Genomic DNA, 24,301 nt, shown 5'->3' on the forward strand with positions numbered 1-24,301 from the left:
CCCAGGTCTTCATATTATATATTCATGGTCCTTCTTCACGCTGATGCCTGGAACCAACCAGGAACGTGCCCATTTCTCTAGGAATGCTTGCCTTGCCTTATTGCTGGCTCACCCTCCCTAGAAAAACAGACCCTTCTCCACATTGAAATATACAATAACCACCTCAGGAACGTGCTTTTCCTATTGGAAACCGAGAGTTCACAGTGGAATGTTTCCACAGCACAGCTGATGATAATTACGACTCACTGACATTTCAGTTTTCCTTGATTGGGACATAAAAACTGGGACATAAATTAAAACCCAATTATCCTGTAAGGGTAATTGGGGTTATAAAACCAAGTGACTGTGCATTGGTGTGTGGCTATCACAGGAGCACACGTCTGATGGCGCAGCATGAGTTCTGTCTCCAGTGGCCGTCACCTGCAGGGGCTGGGTGAGGTGTTCTGTGCCCAGCATGCGTCCCAAGAGAACATCTGACCTGGGCACAGCCTCGTGGACCTGCGCTGAGCTTCAGGACATCTTGGAAGGATTTCTGGTTAATCAAGTCACAGGTTAAGTGCAGGGGAGGGTGTGGGTTAAAATAAGCCTTGGATAACCTCTGAAATACAGGGGTTACCCCCACACACCTGCAGACGCTTACCTGGCCTTAATGACATGTATCTGTTTATTCTTCTCAGGTCAAATCGTCTCCACCGAAGTTGCCAACCTTGTATTCCAAAGCCCCTCCTAACACAGCCTTTCTCCCCCTTTCTGGAATTTCAAAGGGGTAATATAGTGCACCTTTGAAACTCCAAATTCCCAACTTTTCTTTCTGGAGAGCAAACATTGCTACTAACCACCCAGAAGACTCAGCTAAATTCAACCCCCTTGCAAAAATAACCTGGTTTTCCCTGGAGGACCCTCACCTTGCCAAACAGCTTTCAGGACACAGGACAACATAAAGATCGTGGGACTCTAAACCTGGATAGATATCTAGGGAAAGTGATACGTCTGAGCTGCACTTTTGCAACCTTATTTCATAATCCACCTTTTTATTTACCACCTCGCAAAACCAAAGAGAAACCAGTACAAACTGTATCGATGAAATATCAGATCTTGATTCTCCATGACAAAGGCAAGTATATATTGTAAATAGCAAAACAGCTGGCTTGGACCATATTATCGGCCACTCATCCAGTTGAGGGATTGGAATGACATCATAACCCTTGAGAGGGTACTGCTAGCCAGCTGGTGTTATTTAGAATACACAAAAATTGGAGAAAGAAAATGCACACACTCGTAGGTTGAAGTTATGCAGAAAAAATGTGAACACTGGGAAAATAATTTGCCCCTCGGGTGCCCTTCCCCTGTGGAGGTGACAGGCAGCCTAGCAGAGGAAGGAAGAAAAAGATTTTATTTTATTTTTTCAGTTGGCTTTAAACTCAGCAAAGTCTTTGCCCTGTCGCGGGCAAAAAGCATGAGACAATATCCTAAACGGAGCCAATTGCATGCCGCCTGCCCTTTTTCTAGGTTCTAGGAAATGAGCTCATTCCCTTGCTTGGCAACTAGGACGAGGGGTCGCCCTAGGGCTGTCTTCCAATTTAGTTTGTTCCGGCCATTCCAGGGTTAAATCGCAGGGTCTGCTGGAGACGATCGCGTTTTCTTTTTTTTTTTGTAAATTTTACGTTCGCTTTACCATGTAAAATTGCTCACCCCCTCCCCGTGTATACTCTTTTAATACCGATAAGGTGTGTAAGCAGAGGTGTGTGTGTGTGTCGCGTGTGTGTGTGTGTGTGTACGCGCGCTCGCGCGCGATCGCGCGCGCGCGCGCGCGCGCTTGTCTCCGTGGTCAATAGAAAGTTAATCAAAGAATAGATTCTTATATTCTGTGGCAGCGCCAGCGTTTTAATGTCTGCTAACCCTGTCACTAACGCACATTCTTTTAAGGGAAAAAAATGCTTCTGTGCTCTAGTTTTAAAATGCAAAGGTATGATGTTATTTGTCACCATGCCCAAAAAAGTCCTTACTCGATAACTTTGCCAGAAGAGGGAGAGAGAGAGAAGGCAAATGTTCCCCCAGCTGTTTCCTGTCTACAGTGTCTGTGTTTTGTAGATAAATGTGAGGATTTTCTCTAAATCCCTCTTCTGTTTGCTAAATCTCACTGTCACTGCTAAATTCAGAGCAGATAGAGCCTGCGCAATGGAATAAAGTCCTCAAAATTGAAATGTGACATTGCTCTCAACATCTCCCATCTCTCTGGATTTCTTTTTGCCTCATTATTCCTGCTAACCAATTCATTTCCAGACTTTGCACTTCAGAAGCAATGGGAAAAATCAGCAGTCTTCCAACCCAATTATTTAAGTGCTGCTTTTGTGATTTCTTGAAGGTAAATATTTCTTACTCTTTGAAGTCATTGGGGAATTTTATTTAAATTGTGTATTGTTTGTTTCTGCCTAGGAATGTTATTCACTTTAGAATTTTCATTGTTTCGGAACTGTGAGTTATTTATAAATTGCTGAATATGCATTTCTGTGGGATCTGAAAAAATAGCTCCGGGAGATGGATGCCTTTGCACAGATATCTGTATGAGCAGAAACTATTGCAAGGTACTTGTGATAAATCCTCTACTTCTGCAGGGCTTCAGTGGTGTTATTATAGAAAATTCTTTTAAATCCTCTCTATGGTTAAGGGCTACAGAGCAGGAATACGAACTTTTGGACTTGGGGCTTTTTTTTTTTTTGCAGGTGCAGATGTTTTATTTTTAAGACTATGTCCGTGTGTATGGGCACATGTGTGTGTGTGTGTGTGTGTGTGTGTAAGTTGTCAGGACTTTTATTACAAGGCATGCCTCCTATAAAGAGTTACATTTAGATTATATTAAAGCTTTTAAGTATGATCTTTGGAGCTAAGGTCCCGGAACTCTCTGCACTTAATGCTCAGTTTAGTGAAGTTTAATGTGCTCTTCTGTAAAAGAACTCCTTGACAACTCTTGCTGACCTTGCATATTCGGGGAATTTAAACAAATGCATACTGTATATGGAAAGCGGAAACTTGCTCAGCAACGGCTTGTCCAACTTTTCTCTTTTGAAAAGGACTTTCACGAGCAAAGTTTGGACTCGGGGATGTGTGTTGTAAAACTCAGATTTTATGCTCGGGTGCTGTAAAGTCTCTTTAGGTGAATTTGGCTGCCGCTGTCAATGGACCAACTTCTTGTTTTCAGTCACTGGCCCTAGTTCAAGTTTCCATTCTCAGCAAAATTATATCCTTCCAAACTTGTGTTTTTCCAATTTGCAAGCACTTTTAAGCCGCTGTCACTGACTTTCCTATGCAATTGCCTGAGTGCTCAATTCATAAAGCGTCTCTGCCACTTAGGACTGTGTTCATTCGCTGCTTTCAGATACTCCACCACTAGGATTTTTTCCTAGACAAATAAGTGGCTTGGGAGTTACAGATACATCCCTGTAAAGCACCTGATTTTGCTGCCCTTGAGCTGCCAAGACAGAATGCCGGCTACCTTGCTCTTAAAGGAAATGAAGCCAACAGATGCAAACACATGCGGATTATGTGGTCTAGCAGCTGGGGCTTCGTTTCCCTGTTTAGATGATGGTGAAAGAGGCTGTAGCATGTTATCTTGCATTAATTATAAGTTTGGAAAACTGACTCCAAGTGCACTTTGCATGCTGTGTGTGCTGAACTTTTTAGGAGGCAAGCTAGCTGTAAGTTGTTGCTTTAGCCTGTGCTTGGAGCAGTTAGTGCTTTGAGGGAGCTGTATGGTGTTTGAAATGCAGTTCAGTGAATGAAGGTGTCCTGGCTAGGGTCTGAACTCACATGCTGATTGTACTCTGGGTCTCAAGGTATTTGCAAGTGTTTGAGTCAGAGGGAAGATGATAGAGGGCTGGGGCTTGGGTCACTGTCTGAACTGGCCAAAATGAGCACAAAATGGAAATCGGTGTCTTAATTGGGGGTTGGGGGGTTGGGGGGGGAATAGATTGACTCAAATCCCAGCTGTGCAATTTGTTTGAATGGACAAAAGGCAGTTTACACAGGCCCACAGCATACCTGCCGGGTGTCCAAATGTAACTAGATGCTTTTCATAAACCCCACCCACCAAACAGCACATGTTTTTAAGTCCTCAGTTTCTATTCACATCAGCCTCATAATACCCATCCTGACCTGCTGTAAAAGATCTGGAACAAACAAAAATGGTTACACCTACAGTGAGTATTTTCTTATGACTATTGCCCTCAAATTTTGCTGGGCATTTTCGCTGTAGCCCAGACATCTGGATTCAATTGTTTTTTACTTTTTTAAGATTAAAAAAAAAGAAAGGCCTTTTAAATTTTAGCTATGTGAATGACTTTTTAATGAGTGATCTCAATTTTTTTTCATTTTTTTCACTTTTCTTTCTTTTTAGTTCTCCCTACCTATTCCTTTATTGGATTTTTCCTTTCTCTTGCTTCTATTCTTTTGTATATGGCAAAATAAAAGGCCAGGGGGCAGTGCAGAACATATGGGGCCACTTGTTTTAAGCTTAACTCCTCAGCAAGTTCATTATTGTTTTTTTTTTGTGGGGGGGGACATAATGTGATAAATTCTCTGGTTCTCTCTGGGTGACTGGACTGTTCCATGAATTAAAGGAAAGTGTACTGGAGGTTCTATTAGTCCTAAAACTAGTGCTGATATTTACCTGACAACATAGCTCGGTGGGGAAATGTCTATAAAAAAAAATCTTAAGTTCTTAAATGTTAAAGATTTATATTGTTGAACTTAAATGTGTTGTATCAGGAGTAACTATTAAAAATATAGTTTGGGCATCTAGTAAAGTTCTCAATTCACTAAAGCTAAAAATGAATGACTTTCCCCCTGGATTTCACCAGCACTGAAGAACTCGAGGGCATCTGTAATTGCAGGTGCTTGGCCATCAGCATTACTATAAACTCCACAAAGAAGAAGGAGAAATAGGAATGGATGATGCATATTCTAGCACCCACCTATTGCCAGAGTATGGGGGTATGTTCTGCAAGATCAATCAACTCCAAAGAGCTTGCTCTTTTAAAAAGAGCAATGAAATCAAGTTGGATTGGATTTATTGAAGTTTCCATTGGAGACCCCTACTGTGTATTTCAAAATTGGAAACCCCCACCCAAGATTTATTTTATAATTCTGAAAAGTGAGCACAGAATGACCACTTGGTTCCCACTGGCTTTGGCTTTATTGGGGGTCTTATTAAGCAAATAAGAAATGTTCACCTCCTCTTCTATTTTCTGTCCATTATTTATGATGATTTGCAAATAGAGGATGTTTTTCATCTTCCACTGCTTTACAAACATTAACTAAATATTTACATTATGTTAACCAGAGTCAGGCGCTTGAGGTTTTTCCCCAATTGCTGAGTTGAAGATCTAGCCACAAAAATATGGAAATGATGCAGTGACTTTGCCACTGAGGGAGAGCCAGGGCATTGAGAGTTCATGGAGGGTTAGGGGGTGGCCAGGAAATGACTGAGTCTGTTTCTCTAAAGGTGATGGGGTTGAGTGAACCTGTCACGACTGTGAGGTTCCAAGGAGTGTCTTTTTACAGTGATAGTTTTCCAACTAAAAGATAACTCTGTAACCCTGTCAATAGGATTCCTCACTTAAAAATCCTAGTGGAGACTCCAATGTTGCTGAAAGTACTTGCAGCTGAGAGAGTGAGTCTACTCATCTTGGCAGGTTCCCAAAAGAAACCACATCTTGATGCTACAAGCAGTAATATGGGAAAAGAAAACACCTCCTTAGTGTTGTGTCTCCCCCTTATAGTAAGGGGAGGCTGGAGTCACAGGAAGCCCACCTTGGTCAGGACTGCTAAGTCAAGCCAACCAAGGATCCCTTGGTATATTTTCCTATAAAATGAATACAGTGACACCTAAATCCCTCCAAGAGATGAAGTCAGAATTCCTTAGACTAAAAAAAAACCCAAAAAACCAAAAAAAAACAAAAGACAAACCAAAAAACAGATTTTATAGGATTTTGAACCCAGTGCCCTGTTCATGGAATATACTCTCCATGTGTGTTGATTCGATATTAATCTTGACACCAGGAGCTTTAGAATGTACAAGGAGTCATGTCTACTTAGCATGAGCCAATTGCATTCCTATATCTTCACATTTTTCTTATATCTGTTGTTTTACTTCCACTTGTGGTTGTTTTAACTGCTGGTATTCTCCAGGTAAGAAATCTGTGTGTCTATTTGTCTTTCTCAATCACTCTTTGTCTCTCTATTTCTCTGTCTTTATCTCTCTCTATCCCACTCTTGCTCGCTACTTAAGTGAAGAAAGAAAACAAAACTTGAACACTACATAGTATCTTCACAAGTCCTTTTTTTAGCCAGAGTGAATTCTAACTTGGGGGTGATGTTCTGTTTAATATAATATTCTGGACAATAATGAAATCATATACCATGTGTGGTTGGTCAACCTTAAGGGAATCTAAATTAATAAAACCTGTTTGGCCCCAAGTCTGGACTGAGCACAATTTAACTTTTGATAATGCAAAAGGTTTACCAGAAGCTTGGAATAGTGTGGGGTCCCATTGCAATAACTGCACTGCATCCTTCCTAGCAAATGTTCTAGCCCTTTTGTCTCATTGAACTGAATTGTAATAGAAACCCATCAAAGAGTTCAGGGAGGACTTCTCCAAGGTCCCACAGTCACAGGGGGATTAAGCACAGGTTGACTGAAGTCAAGGTGTGCTCAGGCCACGACACCCCATGGTTTCTCAGGCACTCGGTCACACTGAGTGCAGGGAGCCCCGATGAATGACAGTAATGGAACGTTGGGGATAAATGCACCCCTGTCCCCCCCTGACCCCCTGCCCCCTGACGAGGACCAATGAGGAAACATGACCCTCCTGTTTCTCCGGCAGGTCAAGATGCACAGCGTGTCCTCCTCACACCTCTTCTACCTGGCCCTGTGCTTGCTCACCTTCACCAGCTCCGCCACGGCTGGACCGGAGACACTCTGCGGGGCTGAGCTGGTGGACGCTCTTCAGTTCGTGTGTGGAGACAGGGGCTTTTATTTCAGTAAGTAGCCCTCCCTCTCGCTGCTCTGTGGATTTACAACCGCAGGGAGTGTGTGAATAACTGAATGGCTGCCCGAGCTGGCAGCCATCCTGGGCTGCTGAGATTCCTCACCTTAAAGGAAACAGAGTGTTTCGGCTGGACTGTGGCAGGTTTTGCAGATTTAGGATGGAATTTTCCTCCTTAGCTGTTTGTCTTTTAACTACTTCCTGCTGAGCTTTCCCACAACTATCTACCCTCACCATTTTCACCTTATCAGTGAAAAGAGGGAACAAAATAACCACCTGGGGGACTGAGGTTTTTGTTTCTGAGATCTGGTGGGCTCCTATATGGATCTAGGAAACAGGTAGACCTGTTTTAGGTGCTTGGTTTTTGGAGTGAAAGAGTAAGTTCTCTCCATTCATGAGGACTTGGAAAAAGAATGAGGAGGCACTTGCAGATGGCTCTGCACAATGTGAAATCACCATGAGCAGATGGAAGGTGAACTGCATTCAGAGGCACCCCTCTAAACATATGGGGGTTCTCTTTAAATGCAAACGGAAGTGCCACACCAACTTGGCCTCTATGCCATTTGACCTTGATTTTCTGTTACTTCTTTCTTACTCTGGGGTGCTCCGGGGATGCCTCCATCTGGGAAGGATTTCTGACAAATTCACTTATAAGTAGGTCTCGGGTGATTTAAAAGTCAATGGCCAATAAAAAGTAGACACCAGGCCAATGATTGCAAATAATATCACACCCAGAAGTCAAGGAGTCTACCTCCCAGGCACTTGTCTCATTGTATGTTACAGGATGGTGAGAGTTAAAGCCAGGTGTTCATTCTATGTAATTCTTTGGAATTTTAGAGAGTTCCAGGAAGCTGGCACTCAGGCCTCTGTAAGCATGAATCATTCCTGGAGTTTGTATCATTCAAGCATAGACAGATTACCTCAGTTACCCACTAAGCTTTGATTTGCTCCTATGATGAATCATACACTTCAAGTCTCTGTCATCTTCCCAGGGAAGGGGTGTGTGTGTGTGTGTGTGTGTGTGTGTGTGTGTGTGTGTGTGTGTGTGAGAGAGAGAGAGAGAGAGAGAGAGAGAGAGAGAGAGAGAGAGAGAGAGACTCGGGGGGAAGGGTCTATGGATAGTGGTCTGGGATGGAAAGGGAATATGGGAAGGAACAGGCTGGCATCATCATAGATTTGACAACAAATAACCTTTAAACAACTAGGGACAGAGATTGAGAAGTGCTTTCTACTAATTGAATGGGAAAACTCCCACCCTCTGTTTCCAATCAATGCTTTAATTGGGTGAATTCTTTTATTCTTCTGGCCATAAAGAAACTTTATCCAATTTTCTATTGTAGTGCAATGAATGAGCACATTGGGTGGATTCTTTTCAAATAGCAGACTTGTTTTAACTTTAAAACATCCTGCAAAAGGTAAATGTGTCACATCAATATCACCCAATGATAGGTTGTCATTATTCTTCACTTTGCTGCTTCTGGGTTTGAAAATTAAATAGGTGGTTCTCACTTATTATGCCCAAGAAGATTTTGGGGTTTGCCTTGATAATTCCTTTGTGCAATTTCCTTTGATCTAGTTCACTCAGTAATCACCAAACCTATAAGTGTCTTCTGTTATGTACCTGGGTGAATTATGTACAAGATCACATGTTCCAGGATTTCCATGCACAGAAACTGGAGCCTCCTGTAGGGGGCTGTGATGTTTGCATTGCATGATGAAAAATGAGAAGGAAAAAAAAATCCAGTCTCAAGTAACCATATGAAATGATATAATTCATTATACTTAATTTGGACAATTATGATAAAAACCAATTTCACAGTACTGGAAGGGTCCTTTTATTCAATTATTCTAATGATCAAAGTTTAGCAACTTTTTATTGTCTCAATATATTGAAAGGAGAAATTTATATATGGAAACTCTTGGTATTTACAATATGACTGATAGAAAGTGGATTTATAAAGTATGTATTATTATTGTCATTGGAAATCTATGTTTCATCAATTTTGCCTTATAGAATTCCATGTTTATGTAAATTCTTTGAATGACATAGACCCTCATAGACAAAAGCATTCTGGTTAATTTTCTAGTCAAGTAGACAAACATTGTTGCCCAAGAAAATTTAGCCCCTTTAAATTCTTTAAGTCAAAACATTGATGGCGCATCTGCTATGTGTAAGGCACTGTACTCGGTCTGAATGAGATGCCTAGAGATGAATGAGGTTGACTTTGCCTGGAAGGAACTCACAACTGAGCTATGGTAACCACTCCTGAGTGGAGAAATCCTGTACTGTCAAAAAATTAACAAGGGGGTAAAACAATGGTACTTAATTTTTAAAAAATGAATTAATTAAAAAAAGGAACTCACAATCTGATGAGGAGAGGAAATAAAAAATGCACATAGGTATTATCAATATCTTAAGAGAAAAATAATTCTGAGAGAATAAAGTCCTTTATTCTTTTCCTATTTTGTCTCATTTCTGAAATCACCTAACTAGGATCAACCTTCCCAATGGCATCCTTAATGCCAAAGGCTATATTATTTACCATTGAATCCCAGTATCTCATCCAAAGCCTGGCTGGTATGTAGTGCCTCATACTGGATTGAATTGAATTGAATCCAATTGAATGGGATAGAATTACTTGTTTGTCTTTAAAACCCTAAGAATTACGTTTGTCAAGTACTTTGGACAATTCTCGTCTAATATTTACCCAACTATTTGATAAAACTGTTTTTCTTTTTTCAACTGAATACAATGTATACCAGCAGTGATCTAGACACTGCATCTTCTCTGTCTCCAAGTTACTCTGATGATCTGTTCTGTATCCGAGCCAATTATTCTTAAAGGCATTAAGTGTTGTCAACAAATTTTACTGAGTTTCCTTTATGTCCCCTGAGATTTGCTGTGTGTGAAGAGATCAACTCAAAGCATTTATAGTTTTTGAAATATATTTTAGAGTAAAGCAGTTTTCCCTGCTTCTTCCCTCGCTCAGTTGACTCTGTTATTGTTTTTATCCTTATTTTCAAAGTACATGGTGGCTGACTCAAATAGACTCAAATCTATTTTGAAGGTATGGATTTTTTTAAATGGTAGAAGGCAGTTTCTGATCTTAGTCTGAAATTCAAATATCTAAAAGAAAATTGTCTTTGTATATACCTTTTTAGTCAAGACAGCAAGTTTAACAAGGAGAGGCTTTTTTTTTTTAACCCTTGTGGAGACAGAACTCTTGGGAATAAAATTGTTCCCAATGCTTATTTTGCATAGATTGACCTAAGCTGTAAATTAACTCATATTTCTCTACAAGCCCAAATTTCACAAGAACACAGTAGAATCAAGCTTCTAATCTATTTTTTGAACATCTTCCCAGCATAAATGGAATAGTTCCTCTATAATTAATGCAGCTTCCCCAGACATTTTATGAAATGAAAGTTCCAATGAAGAGCTAATTACTGATTCTTCCCTATACATCATAGCAAGAGAGCCTATCAACCAGTCTTGTGCTTTCATAGTCCTGTGAGAAAAATGGTGGCATAATAGAGGTGGCACTTTGGGGAAGAGCTAGCTATTACCAGACTTATGAGGCCCTCATGGGGGATGGCTTGTTATAACCTCATTTTGCATGAAACATAGCAAGAGGAAGAGTTTCAAGAGAAATAGGAGAAGTTAGGCTCACCATAGATAGAATTTTTGACAGTCATGGTGATTAACCATTTTAACATGTGCTTTAGGGCTTGTGGAATCTCTCTCCTTGGAGATACTTAAAAAATTGATGGACAACCAACCATCTTGGATGGTTCCAATTAAGAGCAACCAAAAGAAAGCAGGTTTCTAGGGTCCTTTTTAGTTTTAAGAGTCTATAAACAGTCCCTTAAATAAACTGTATATGCTTTACCTCAGCGGTCTGGGAAAAAGGAGAAGTAAATCAATTAGAAAAGAAAGTTGGATAGCCTTTCGGCTGTTCCAGATTTATAGCTTTTGTAAAACATAGTTCCTGTGCATAGTTATTGAGAACAGGTCTGGATGAACAAATGGCATTCTTTGTGGGTTTCGTAAAGAGTCGAAGTGAAACTTTGCAATGAATTTCATTGCTTTTGATTGCGGTAACCTTCCTAGATCGAGGTTACTACTATTAACTCAAGCTTCTTTCATTTGAAATACAGTGCTCAGAAAACTGTTCCCAGACCTGTCATTCATTAGCTGTATGGATTTGGCAAGCATTTAAAGTTCCTGGGCTGAAATGTCCTTGTCTATAAAACAAGGGGATTTTGTCAAAGTAAATGACCTCTTCTAACTTTAACAGACTCATAGTCTGAGTTGTAATTAACAAGGATTTGGTGCTATTCAAGGAAGAAGAACCTTGGATTTAAGTAGGGCCCAAGAACATTTAGTCTCCTTTATCTTCTTTACATAGTTTCCGTTCATCCTCAATGACAGAAGATTCCACCTACTCAAAGAAAGAGGAGCCAGCTTCTTTGGGGATTCTTTTTGTTTGTTTGTTTTAAGCTTGGGTTCCAACCTCTCAGGGATGGAATGGAAGCTCAGACATGACCAAAGACACGCAGGCAGTTCAACCATATGAGAACACATGCAAGCACATTGCAAACACATTGCCCTTTCTTTTTGCTGGGGATGACCAACTGACATTTCTCATCTTCAGCACAAGGACAAGCGAATGGGTTAAATTTTCAACTTCCCAGTATTAAATTAGAGGGGACAATTAAGAACTTATAGGTCTCTAAACCTTGAGCAAAACTGATACCTACTGCCTTTGCAATAAATAAGAGAGTGCACAATTTTGACCTTTAAAGATACCTTTACCCAGCATTAGTATTGCTCTGAGTAGGGCTGGGTTTCAGCTGTGCCATTTGCATTTCTTGACTTGGTACCCTTAGCCTGCACTTGCATAACAGCTGGTCAAAATTAGGGGTACAGTCACTGGCTGTGGAAAAGCTTTTCTCTTTGAAACTTACTGGCATATGTGGGATTTGACCTTATGGTCAGGCCTCATTAGCACCACTAAACTAATAGGCTACAGATATTCTTAAAGAAAAACAGAGTTTTTACACTGACCCTAAAAGCTTGCTACTACTCTTTAAATATGCCCCAAAGGACTAGTGTGTGCAACCAAAAAACTGAAGAAAATAATAGCTTCTGTGCAAAATTAGAAAATAATTTGCATTTTTTCTCAACATTTGAATGCTCTTCAAGATGATCTCCTCCCTGATGGAGAAATAAGAAACAGGAGAGCAAAGGGTCCAAGACCATGAACATGGTCTCTACTGCCAAGAATCCAGGGTTTAAATCCCAGCTCTGTAACTCACTTTGTGGGTGGCCTTAAGCAAGTTACTTAACCTCTTTGTTCCTCAATTTCCTCATGTAAAATGGGACCTGCCTCAGAGAATTGGTGTTAAGATTAAATTGAGTTAATATATTAACACACATTAACTTGGAATACCACCTGGCACATAGCACCATCTACATGTTAGTTATATTTATTCTTTTCTGGGATCAGTTTCAGGGTCTAATGTAAAGGTTAAGGTGTCTGAAATATGCCAATAAATTATACACATATTTTCTCTACTTAGGGGCAGCTGATAAAACCTGTTAGAGATAGTAGTTATACCGTAGCATCAGTAATTAGAATAGCTTAGATTTGAATAGCGTTTTTACTTTTTCAAAATCTGTTCATAATAGCTCTCACTTTGTCTTTACCCTCATCTTGGAGGGCAAGAATTATTGCTTCATTGGACAAATGAGGCATGTAAGACACTGTGATTGTTTGACTTACCTCACTAAATGGATCCAGAACTAAAATCAAGGTCTCTTGTCCCCAACAAGCATGTTCATCTGACCATTCACATTATTTAAAGGTGCAAAGAGTTATAGCATAGCATAGAGAGATCTTTCCAAATCCCAGACCTCCTCTAAGAGATAAAGAGCAGGAATCCCTATCCCTGGCTGACTCAACTGATTCTGAACACTTTGAATGAAGGCATGAGAGAGATGTCCATGAAATAACCCTATATTTTGCTTGCTAGAGAAATTCAAAAAGTACTAACAAGTAGAATTAATAAGTACTGATAAGCAGAATTTCCCCAGGCTGCACAAGTAGAATCTCCTTTGATTAGAGGTTGCTATTGTGCAAGTCTTCAAAGAATCTTAGATCCTACTCAGCCAGAACACTGTAGCACGCCTGTGAACTACCAAGATAGCCTGTATAACCAGCATCAAGTTTTCTTCTTCCTCTATCAGCAAAGCACAAATTCTTCATTTCTTACAGCTACTAATTCTATTGGTTTTTCTGAAAGACCAAATCATCCAAGCCAGATAATGTGGACCAAGCATTTTTCTCTGTGTGCAATGAGAGAAGCGGGAAGGGAGCCGTGATCACAATTTACCATAACCCAGAGAGGGAGCCAGGCAGGAAGGGAAGTCCCCATCTTGGCCACGAAAGGAGAACAGGAGCAACCATGGATGCAAGGCTACCAGCTGTGCAGGAATCACTAAACCAGGGGTTTGAAGACACTAGTATTAGAATGTCTCAGAACTCCAGTGACTGGTAGGTTGGGTGTTTTGTATCCAAAAGAGGGTTTTAGTATTCTTCAAATTCTCTGGACCCCCATATACCTTGTTCAGACACCATGTGCCATACCAGCATAACTATCCAGATCCAACTTCATCTCTCTAGCTGCCTTCCCCCCAGACTTCACAGCCCATGTCAAGGAATCAGACACCCTGAAAACAGGGACAAGATCTCTTCCAATGAGATCACTCATCTATCCCAATACTGGCTACAAAGCCTTTGTGCTTTTATGTAGTCAGATATCTTTGACAACCATGGTGGCAAAAAATCATTTTTTGCATTGAGCTGCTGCCCTGGCAGAGTTCCATCCTCCACCTCTCTAAAACATCAGCAAGCTCTTACATCACACAGAATTACTTTTGGTTGCCTCCAAAGTTCAAATTCACAGGCCTTATGAGCTGTTAGACCAAGGAGATGACAACCTAACATTTTGTTTGCCTTTATCTATATATGAGATCGTGTTTAAACTCTAGCAAAGAGCCGTTATTTGACATGCAATTCCTTAACTGCAGTTAGTTGTATGCCTATTTAATGCATTGTTTAGTCTCACATTGGCTAAAGCCACTTAAAGGAGCACTTGGCAAGCTCTGACTTTTCATTCTTGGCATAGCTGCCCCTCTTACTTTCTCACTGAACCTTAAATACCAAGAAAAACCCTTCACTTACTTTACATCTGGCATATTGCTTTATGCAACTAGCCAAAACTTTTGCACGTGGCTCTCTGCATAAGGTAATTAATGGCTTTGCAATATTTGATCAGCAGCAGCACAGACACAAAGAAAAATTGTGCAACCAGCAGAGACCACACAGTCTTTTAAATTAAAACCTTTTGCATTAAATGTTCAGGCGCTCTGCAGGGATAAGAATTTCCATGAAGAAGATGTTAAAAAAATAAAAAGGCATGCTGAAGTCCCTGGGAAGATACCTAAGAACCTGCTGATTGATTAAGTAGACATCTCTCTTCTAGCTCCCCTGAAAACTACCTAATTGTTCAAAGAAAAAAGGAAGCTGCTATGAGCTTGGAAGTCCTTGAAAAATAAGCTGGTAAAACACAAAGAATGAAACTCAGAAAGAAATTACATGTCCAAAGCCACACTGCTAATTAGTGGCAGAGGTGAAAGCAGACACTTGATTCCATTTCTGACAACAATGCAGTAAACTCATCTTTGGCAGCAATGAACCATGCCTAGGTCAAAGTTAGCTGGTATAGTCAATGACCAGGAAAGGCCACCAAACAAGTTCACCCAAAGGTATACAGATTTTAGTGGATCTTTTACTTGAATAAGCTCACCTGAGACTTAAGTTCATATTTTTGTGCCATCACTATAGAAATTTGCACAAACTAAAGTGATTCCCTGTTTCCTATATAATGCACAGTTTTCAGATGTGCTTTGAGCCTTCCAAGTCCACATAACATCATAATTTAGGCTCATTGTGTGTTATATTATTCTGACTCTTTGGTCACTTTCTCCAATGTCAACTTGGGTAGAACCACTTTGGAATGACTTAGCAAAGTTGTGTTCCTGGAAAATCTGAAAAGTTGTTGGATCAGCCTTTATTCTGGACATTTCTCTGACAGCCCCAGGCCAAAAGAAATTTACACTTGATTTTTTTACAGATTCCAACCAAGTACTCCGAACCTCTTTGGACTTTCTTCTTTCTTCTGTGGCCTTTATGAGGTTTTAGGAAGACTGTTGGAGGGGTCCTTTTAAGCTTTGGAAATGTGTTAGTCATAGAGTCAATTCTGTGACTATTGCTGGGAAGATGGTACTACCTCTGTGCCATTTACCCTGATGAAATGGGTGTTTCATCAGAGGCAAGTGATTAAGAAAGTCTGCCTTGAGCCAACCAGCTTGCAGCCAAGTCCTGATTATCTATGAAACTGGGGAAAGGAGCACCGAGAGTTAGAATTCTGGAGTAAACTGATTTCAAACCCCTGTCTTTCTCCTCCTTGGTGTCCCCAGTTACTTTGTGAAACCAAGTGACAAGTTTTTGAAACTTACTTCATACTCATCCTCCCCCACTCACCTTATCCAGGCAATGCCATTAACAACAGGGTTTCTCAACCTCAGCATTATTGACAGTTCAGGCTAGAAATTTTTGTTGGGGGAGGGGGTCTTCCCTGTTCATTGTAGAGGGTTTAGCACCACACTTGGCTTCTACTCTCTAGATGCTGGTTCTCCCAACCTCCCAGTCATGAAAATCAACAATGTCTCCAGTCATTTTGAAATGTCCCCTTTATGAGAACTACTGGACTAGTGAAGGCCCCAGAAAAGGAGCAAGTAGAGAAATAGGACAGCCATGAATGAAAGTAAGGCACAAACTCACTGAGTAGTCAGGAGTATGTGGCCCACTGCCCAGAGTTAGCAATGGCAAGAGTCATTGTGGTTTTGAAAGCTTTTCTCTAAAAATTAAAAAAATGTAGCCTAGGACCTATATGTAACAGGTATTGTGGATATTCCCTTTCTTCTTCTGGCTATGGTGCTTGTTTCTTTTAGTAGCAGTAGTAAGGGAAGGCAGAAATGAGATAGAACAAAATGTGTGCTTAGAAGTTTGCTAGAACAAATGTAAAATAAGCCAATTCTTTGACTATATTTGTGGCTCTTTCCTTCTTGGTCACATAATATGTTCTCAGTTCCTTATGAGTGAAAAACATGGTTAAGACCAGTGTCCACAATTCTTCTCCTCCCTTCTTGTGTCTTTCCTTTCTATGTGTCATCACACTCATTTTGTTCTCAGAAAGAGCCCCACTGGAGAGTAGAAAGAGAATATTAATAGAAAGAGAAGATTAATGAAGAATTACTTTGGAGATCAGATACTCAACATTTGCCTCTCACTAGCTCCCACACTTAACAGCTTCAAAGGAGTCACACCCTTGGGTTTTACATTCCTCATTAGTAAATTAGTAATAAATATATCATTCCTGGGTTGTTTTGAGGTTTGCTATAGAAGTACTTTGGAAATTGAAAGGGTCTTCCATCCATGTCACTTCTGTGCACTGAACTTGTCTTGTCTCTCATCACCATGCACAACTTAGTTTAGGGACTTGACTTTGTCCATTAGACATTGAATCATTCATTCAATGGTTCTTCAATAATTATATTCTAGAGAAGGTAATTTGGCAGTGTTTCTTCCCAACTTACTAAGTTTATAAAGCCTGGTGGTATTTCCTATTCTCATATACTTTTCATTTTGACCACCCAAGAGTTAATGAAGGGATCTTCAGTTTGCTCACTCAGTATCACTGTTTATTTCCTCATTGGCAGAAGCAGAGAAAATGTGGGGTATATCACTTTTCTACACTGAGCTCACTTAAAGAGTCTGTCTCTATGAGGTGGTAAGTTAGTCACTGTAGTATCACAATGTAGGCAGAAGATTCCCTTTCTCCCAAGTCAGCTGTTGATGAGAATCTCAAAAAGCAGCATTCAGCAGAAGGAATGCACTCACTAATCAGAAAAGTATCTTTGTGCTCTCAGATTACCCATCTAAACTGCTTCCTTATCATAGCCTGACTTAGAGGGATTGAATATTTTTGTTTGAGCATGGCTTTGGTGAAATCAAAATTGCAAGTTATATCACCATATAGACTAATATCCATGTGGTCCTTCTATCCCAGTGACTTCACATCCAACAGCAACCAGAGACACAAAATTTTGACATAGCAAAGATACTTTTGAACCACACAATTAAATGCTAGTTACTGCTGCTAGGGATTTTCATCCTCTCTATTTTGATCTCTTTCAGAAAAACAAAATACAAAGAATAGAGATAAGTTTAAAAGATTTTCTTCTGTCCTCCACAGCATCCTGTGTTGGGCACTTGATAAAACTCTTTGACTTGGTGCTGAAAAAGTCATTCCAAAGCTATTTCTCCTGCCAGTCCCCAGAAAGGGGACTTTTTGTTCTCCCCACTGGAGAGCAGAAAGAGAAGATTAATAGAAAGAGAAGATTAATGAAAAATTACTTTGGAGATCAGATATTCAACATTTGCATCTCACTAGCTCTTTCCATTTGCTACTAAAATTGAGGAGATAGAAGAAAATGTCTATTTGAGGGTGTCACCTCTTGGGACCACCCCTCACATTTGACCCAGCGAACACTTCTCCTAGCGCAATAGAAAGCTAATTCAAGTCAACAGGGACGTTTCAAGGACTGTATAGGAATCTTTACAAAGAGATTTCACTTATGGAAGTAGTTTTGAGAACAGAACCTCCACACAATTCCTCTCTTATTTCATCTGAGGTATTTACACTAAAGGGAGCAGTTGTGGGCAAAGGAAGGTCACAATATGACACACACCTGATAAATAAGCTCCAAGGTGTACACAACAGCTGGAGCACCAGCCCCTAGAGGACACTACAAGTGGTTTCTATCTGCCAAGGTATAATTGATGAATGGGAGCACTAGAAAGAACCATATGGAACAATCTGGTCAAGTGCTCTCCTACTTCCCAGATGAGGAAAGTGAGGTCCAGAAAAAAACAGGATGTGCATGAAATCACAAAGCTTGCTGGTGGGAAAGACAGGGCTACCATTCAGTCACCTCACTCTCAGTCCACTGGAAACTTTAAATTTAGTCTTGATAAAGTCAGGTGACAGTAACAGAATACAGAAACTCAGGTGAAACACTGTCACATTCTTCTGTTGTACCACAATAGAGTAGCCTTTGAAAATTCATTCCCTTGACCATGAAATCTTTTTCCCAATTTCAACCACACATCATGGAGTCTCTTTATCCCAGATCTGACTGACCTAGCTGTAGGACTGTGGATCTTCATAGACCTTAGTAGTTTGATGGGTTGAAAGCTTTTTTTTTAAAAAAGTTACTATCTGATTCCTTCAAAAAGAATCTGAATTTGCAGTCATGTCAGCTGTTGACTAGTCCTGCATTTTGTATTGCTTGTTAACCAGGAGCTACCCAAAACAAAAGGTATTATCGATGCATTATTTCTGTCTCCACACATCCCTGACTTGCTAATGTTCCATGAAGGTCTTCCATGAAGAAGCTTAAATTTTCCTACGTATTTTGAGTTTTATGTTTCTTTCCATTAAAGTTTCCAGTCGTTCATAGACATATTTAGTTTGGCAGAAGGTAGTGGTGACTCATGGAATGAAGAAATTTGAAAGCAAAGCTACTGAAAATGGATCTAATTTCTTTTTTTTGAGGGGGGGTGTAATTTGGGAGCAAGCAATTGATAATTTGTCTAATTTTTCCTGGTTTCATCAGCTGCCATACTGCCAAATATTTGTTCCATATGGATGCTTTGTTGTCCCTGCAACATATAACAAATTTCAGCTGCAACTGTATCTAATATGGTCAAAGGGTAAGACTATTGCTGGCTCATTTTCTCATTGCTTTTGCCTGGACACCCACAATCAATGGCTATTGAGTAAAAAAAACAGGATCATATTGAAACCATTTTCAGATTGTTCCTTCCTATGGATTCAACTCTTTCAATGTGAGTTTGTCAAGTACCACAAATGTTCCCCATTAAAGTGATGATTATGTTTTTGGCATAGACATGACTGCCAGCTAACTGCATTCACCTGATAATTCTACTCTCTCAATTTGGTGTAGAGATGTTTTTGGCTCTCTAAAGAGTACTTGTTTTCTGTGGATTCTTGCCTTCCAGTATGGAACAGACATTTGGGGGTAGGTTCTGAGACGATCAATAACATATTCATATAATGGACATAATTTCAGACTTACTTTAAGAGACAATCTGTGGACCCTGAGTAATATGAATTATAGGACTTGTAAAAGGTGGTATTGCCACAAATCTGACTGGAATTTCTGTAAATTATTAGTGGTTTGCACCACAATTATGGAAAGCTCCTTGCTCAGAGAAGCAGAAGAAATTTCAGCAAAATCACACAAAAATACCATGACATGTAAGCTAAAGACATAGAAGTAAAGAAGCGTTTACTTCTGGCTCATTCTGAAGTGGGATCTGGTCACTTAATATCTAAAATCATTTAGTGGGAGACTGGTTTCAATCAATAGAAATGATTTCTATTCCTTCCTAATAAAGCAGCAACAGCAATAATAAAGAACAGAGAAATCTATCTCCTGGAAAAAAACAGATTTAATGACCAAGGAAAGTGTTTCTGTGGTGGAGGGGACCTGGGGGAGAACCAAAATCTCTTGTTTATAGTGGGAAAATTTCATTTAACAGACATTCTAAAAAGACACCTATCAATGTTATTTAGGAGAAATATAGTTTAGTACATAAAGACAGATATAGAGCCTTGACATTCAAAGCAACCTGGGAGTTTTCAAGGGCCCTATTCCTGACCAATTAAATCAAATATGCATCTTTAAATGGATGCTCAGGGGATTTGTCTGCACATTAGGGTTTGAGGAGGCCTGGTGGAAAGAATCACAGGAAGGAACAGGTACATGTTGGTTGTTGATGTTCAATGGTTAAGGAAAGCACATGAATTAGAGCTGGATTTTCACTGAAGATTTGAAAAACACTATTGGGGCCAAACCTGCTTGTGTTTGTGAATAATGTAGGTGCTTGTGGGTTCCTATTGGGCAACTATGACCTATCTGCTATCTACAAATCACAGCAGTGCATTCCCTGACTACCTATGGAGTGTAGCTCATATCACAAGGCAGGCCCATGGATGCCTAGGCCGCTGTTGACCTGATTACCTTACTATTTCTGTGGTGTTCTTGGGATAACTCTGCCTGCAGCAAATATTTCACTAACACAAATGTCTCTTGACATAGGGTCAGTCCCCTTCCCTGTCCCTTGTAAAATTTTGTCTCCCATTCCTATCCCACCCTCTGGACTTTATCCCTTGTACCTCTGCCCTATGATCAGCTGAATTTTCACTGAAGATTTGAAAAACATCGTTGGGGCCAAATCTGCTTGTGTTTGTTAACAATGTATGTGCTAATTCAACTCTGTCAAGTCCTGATTCTCTCAAGTTGGTGGAGCCTTTGGAAGTCTAGAACTGCTCCAAGGCTAACCCCCTGGCCTGACCTTCGGTGAACTGGTAATTGGAACTCCTAATTGCTGTGGCTGCAATTTCCAAACCCATCACTGTGGCCAGGAACTGAGATCCAGTCCTTAAGATCTTGCCAGTTTCTTTTTCAATAGTTACATATTTCAAGAACAGCCAAGAAAGAGTTCTTTAAAAAAGGAAAAAAAATTCTAATTGCATTGAGTGGACAAATGTGTGTTTTACTCATATCAAATTGCTTCCTTTGTCATACTCAGCCAGGTTCTACTATTGTTTCTTATGACTTGAGGAGTTGATTAGTTCCATTAGGGTTTTGATTGGGATTTAAGAGAAATGGTCTTAAGTTGAGAAAAGTGGGTTTCTGTCACATAGGAAGAAGAAAGATAAACTTTTAAAATGCTTTTCAAAGAAACAGCTTGCTTTCCAGTTGAAATCCTTCACTAGACTCATTCTGGAAATCCTCAAGATCTGTGGGCTGAGCCCATCTATGAAAGCCTCAGAATCTTAAATGACATGGTTTCTTCAGAGAGACATTATCCCACAACAGGTCAGGTAAAAGTGAAAATGGCCAGCTTATAACATCTATTCTTTGAATGACACTAGAAAATAAGGAGGGTTTTGAATTAGAGGTAATTGAGGTATCATGAGGTAATTGTAGATTTACTTCAAGCTCTACCACTAAATGACTTGGTCAATTTTGTGATTAATCCGATGGGTCAGTCTCAAAATCTGTTTTATTGGAACAATGACATTAAGGTGAACCAAGACATTCCACTTCTGAAAAGGTATCCAGGAGGAAATTCTCATAGATAGAGTTTCCAGACACATTTTTCTTTAACTGTAAGTACTGCCACCTCTTGGTTATAGTCACCTCAAGAATAAGGTGGTGTTGGACCCAGCCCACCATTACATATTTAATTTGTTTAGAATAATCCACACTGTTTTTCTACTACAGTAACCCTGACTCCTTGGCACTCTACTTGCTGAAAAGAACATGAACAAGATAATCGCTAAGATCTTTTCCAGAATTAGCGTTTACTATTGTTTTGAGGAAATGTCTAAAATCTTTTAAGAAATCCAACTGGACATGGATCTTATTGTTTGTTTCTTTATTTGCATTCTTTTTAATCACTTTTGTTCCATGAAAGTAAAATTATAGCACTAATTTAATTAAAGTACCATCAGCCAGGTACCTGCTCTGTGCTAAGCAATACCCAAGAGGGGATAAAGCTGTGCCTTCAAAAGGGTTTCTTTCACACTAGGGTGTGAGGACCCATGAAATAGCCATCCTATAACCCCAAGCTTGAATCAAATAGGAATGCTTCTTCCCTTAATTATTTCAGGTCATACCATCCATTGAGTGCCTGCAGGTTAGCACAACACTAATCATGAAAGGAATGAATACAACCTCTATGCCCCCTTGAGTAATACTCCTAAGCAGATACTGCAAAATGTGCCAGTTCCTACTTCAAGCTCATGGACATGTTTTGTTTGGTCCACTCAATATATTCTTTTAAGTTTTGAATTATAAAAATCAAGAGATTTTAAATAAAGCAAGTTTTAATAACTTCTCTTGAAAAAAATTGGGTTATCTACCACTTGTGGGCCTACATTCCTAAGGGGCAGCTATTCACTGGAGCCTATATATAAGGTTTGTGCCCCTCCAGCCCACTGCAGAGCCTTACAGGGTTGTATCATTCATCCATGTACCTACCTGGTCTCAACATACATAGATCACACCACACCTGCCCCAGATATGCAGGAGCTCTCTGGATATTAATCATACACCTTTCTCTTTTATTCCATATTCACTTATTTCCTTTCCAACTAACCTCTGGGTACTGGTCTAGCCACTATGGATTCACATGAATAAGACATAAATCTTATCTTTAAATCCATAGCTCTCCTCAAAACAACAACATGGAATTTAAGTATAGAGGTAAGGAGTATTTAAGTATAGAAGTATTGAGGTAGAATTTAAAAGACAATCATATCCTTCTGGTGAAGAAACCAAATCTGAAAACATTTAGAGATCATTGAAGGGATATTTCTTCAAGAGCAAGTGGTGTTTTGGGCCAGTAACTGTGGAAAGCAGGAAAGGCCAGGTTTCCAGCCAATGTAATGGACAAGTTACACAATCACTCAGCGTGTTTTGGACAGCGGAGACCATCAAACCCCGTCTTCAGACAAGCAAGTTGTAGCATTGAGCCTTTTCTGCACCAAGATTCAGAACAGCTGTTACCAATTCACTGGGAGATTACACATGTGTCCTGCCTTCCATTCCCATCACTATTTATGTCCTCCTCATCACTCACCAAAACTATTGCAACAGCGTCTTCAATGATCGCTCTGTGCTCAATAGTACTTGACACCAGCTATCCCACCCCTGAGATTAATCTTTCTAAAGCACAACTCTAATAACTTTATCCCTTTTCGAAACAATTTCAGTGACCCTCCATGGCTAAGTAAATTAAATCCAAACTCCCCAATTTGATAGTAAGGCATTTTGTATAAGGCCTCTATCTAACTTTCCAAGTGTATTCCCACAGTGGAGTTTGCAAACTGGCAGTTGTTAAGTTGCATCCAATTGTCAGAAATATTTTGTTTGGCCAAGACAATGTTTTTGTAAAACTTTGAATTATCTGTCAATATTTACTGAATAACTCTTCCCTCTATCTTGGCACATGCTTTTTACTTTGTTAAAATCCCCACCACTCTCTAGTGTCTCACTCTTCACTCCTTTCATGAGTTACTTGGCTCTGACAGGCCTGCTACATATCCCAATATCCAACCTACATGACTTATTGCCACATGTTTTATTTTTCTGGACTTTCTTTCTGTCCTTCTCTCAAATATCACCTCCTTTATAAAATCTTCTACCAGATGTCAACTTTCTTTTCACGGAATAGCAATATTACTCATACAACACTTGTAATCTATTCTAACTTTTTCGGTGAAAGTTCATGCTTTATAGCATCTGGTTGACTCTAAGCTTCTCAACGATGAGAGTTGTTTTATTAATCTCGGTAAGATCCACAGTACAGACAGTGTTTGCATGGAATTAACTAAGTTATCCATTTTTCGTTGACCTTCCAGGCCTAGATTAGTTATGTGGGCCCATAAGAAGGCAGTAACTCATTTGAAATGCAGACATGGCTTAGTCGGAAGGCACCCCCGTGGACTTTGAGGCATTTTGAAGTAGGGAGTGAGAAAAACTGTATCTAAAAGAAACTACTGAGGGAATTTAGGTAAACAGAACGTGATCCTTTTTGTTGGAAGCTGGCTGTGATCTTCAGATTAAATCACTATTGCATGTCTTACAAGGAGATTCAGCAAGCCCTTTAGTGTCTTCCTTTTATGTTAAAATTGCAGTAATCAATTTAGTCCTGAGGGCCCAGCTGAATTAAGACAGCATCAGCTAGAGCACAAACACCCTGGAAAAAAATGAAACAAAAAGAGTTCTGCACACTACATGTGAGAGTGTCCCTTTCTAAAGTTACTGAATGTCCAGAAAGTCACTCTGGCTAGCAGAAGGGCTGTCAGCAAGTTGCAAGGTTATAGAGTCAAAACTGAGTGGCTCCAGAAATGAACTCAACTTAATGGGTTTGGATCTGAATGACTAGTTATAAAATATGAACCCAAAAGAAGACCGTCACTCTTCTAAAATATAATTCAAGTTCAGCAGCGTTTTAGGACTACCTTGTATT

At 39.9% G+C, this 24,301-nt stretch overlaps 1 protein-coding gene across 4 annotated transcripts in view; it reads left to right on the forward strand.

The window, feature by feature from the left end:
* The first annotated feature begins 2,025 nt into the window (after positions 1 to 2,025).
* Positions 2,026 to 24,301, forward strand: part of IGF1 (insulin like growth factor 1) — a 73,535-nt gene continuing 51,259 nt past the window's right edge. The window contains exons 1-2 of one of the 4 annotated variants that reach the window (XM_037513763.2): positions 2,026 to 2,365; positions 6,882 to 7,038. In XM_037513763.2, coding sequence (XP_037369660.1) covers positions 2,303 to 2,365; positions 6,882 to 7,038 — 220 coding nt within the window. In that variant the 5' untranslated portion in view covers positions 2,026 to 2,302. Of the gene's footprint in view, positions 2,366 to 3,969; positions 4,197 to 6,881; positions 7,039 to 24,301 lie in introns of those variants that run through there. The other 3 variants (XM_037513764.2, XM_037513765.2, XM_037513766.2) reach the window with 3 other exon arrangements.

Source organism: Talpa occidentalis, unplaced genomic scaffold (genome assembly GCF_014898055.3).
Source record: "Talpa occidentalis isolate TD23 unplaced genomic scaffold, MPIMG_talOcc4v2.1 talOcc4.16, whole genome shotgun sequence".
Taxonomy (NCBI): domain Eukaryota; kingdom Metazoa; phylum Chordata; class Mammalia; order Eulipotyphla; family Talpidae; genus Talpa; species Talpa occidentalis.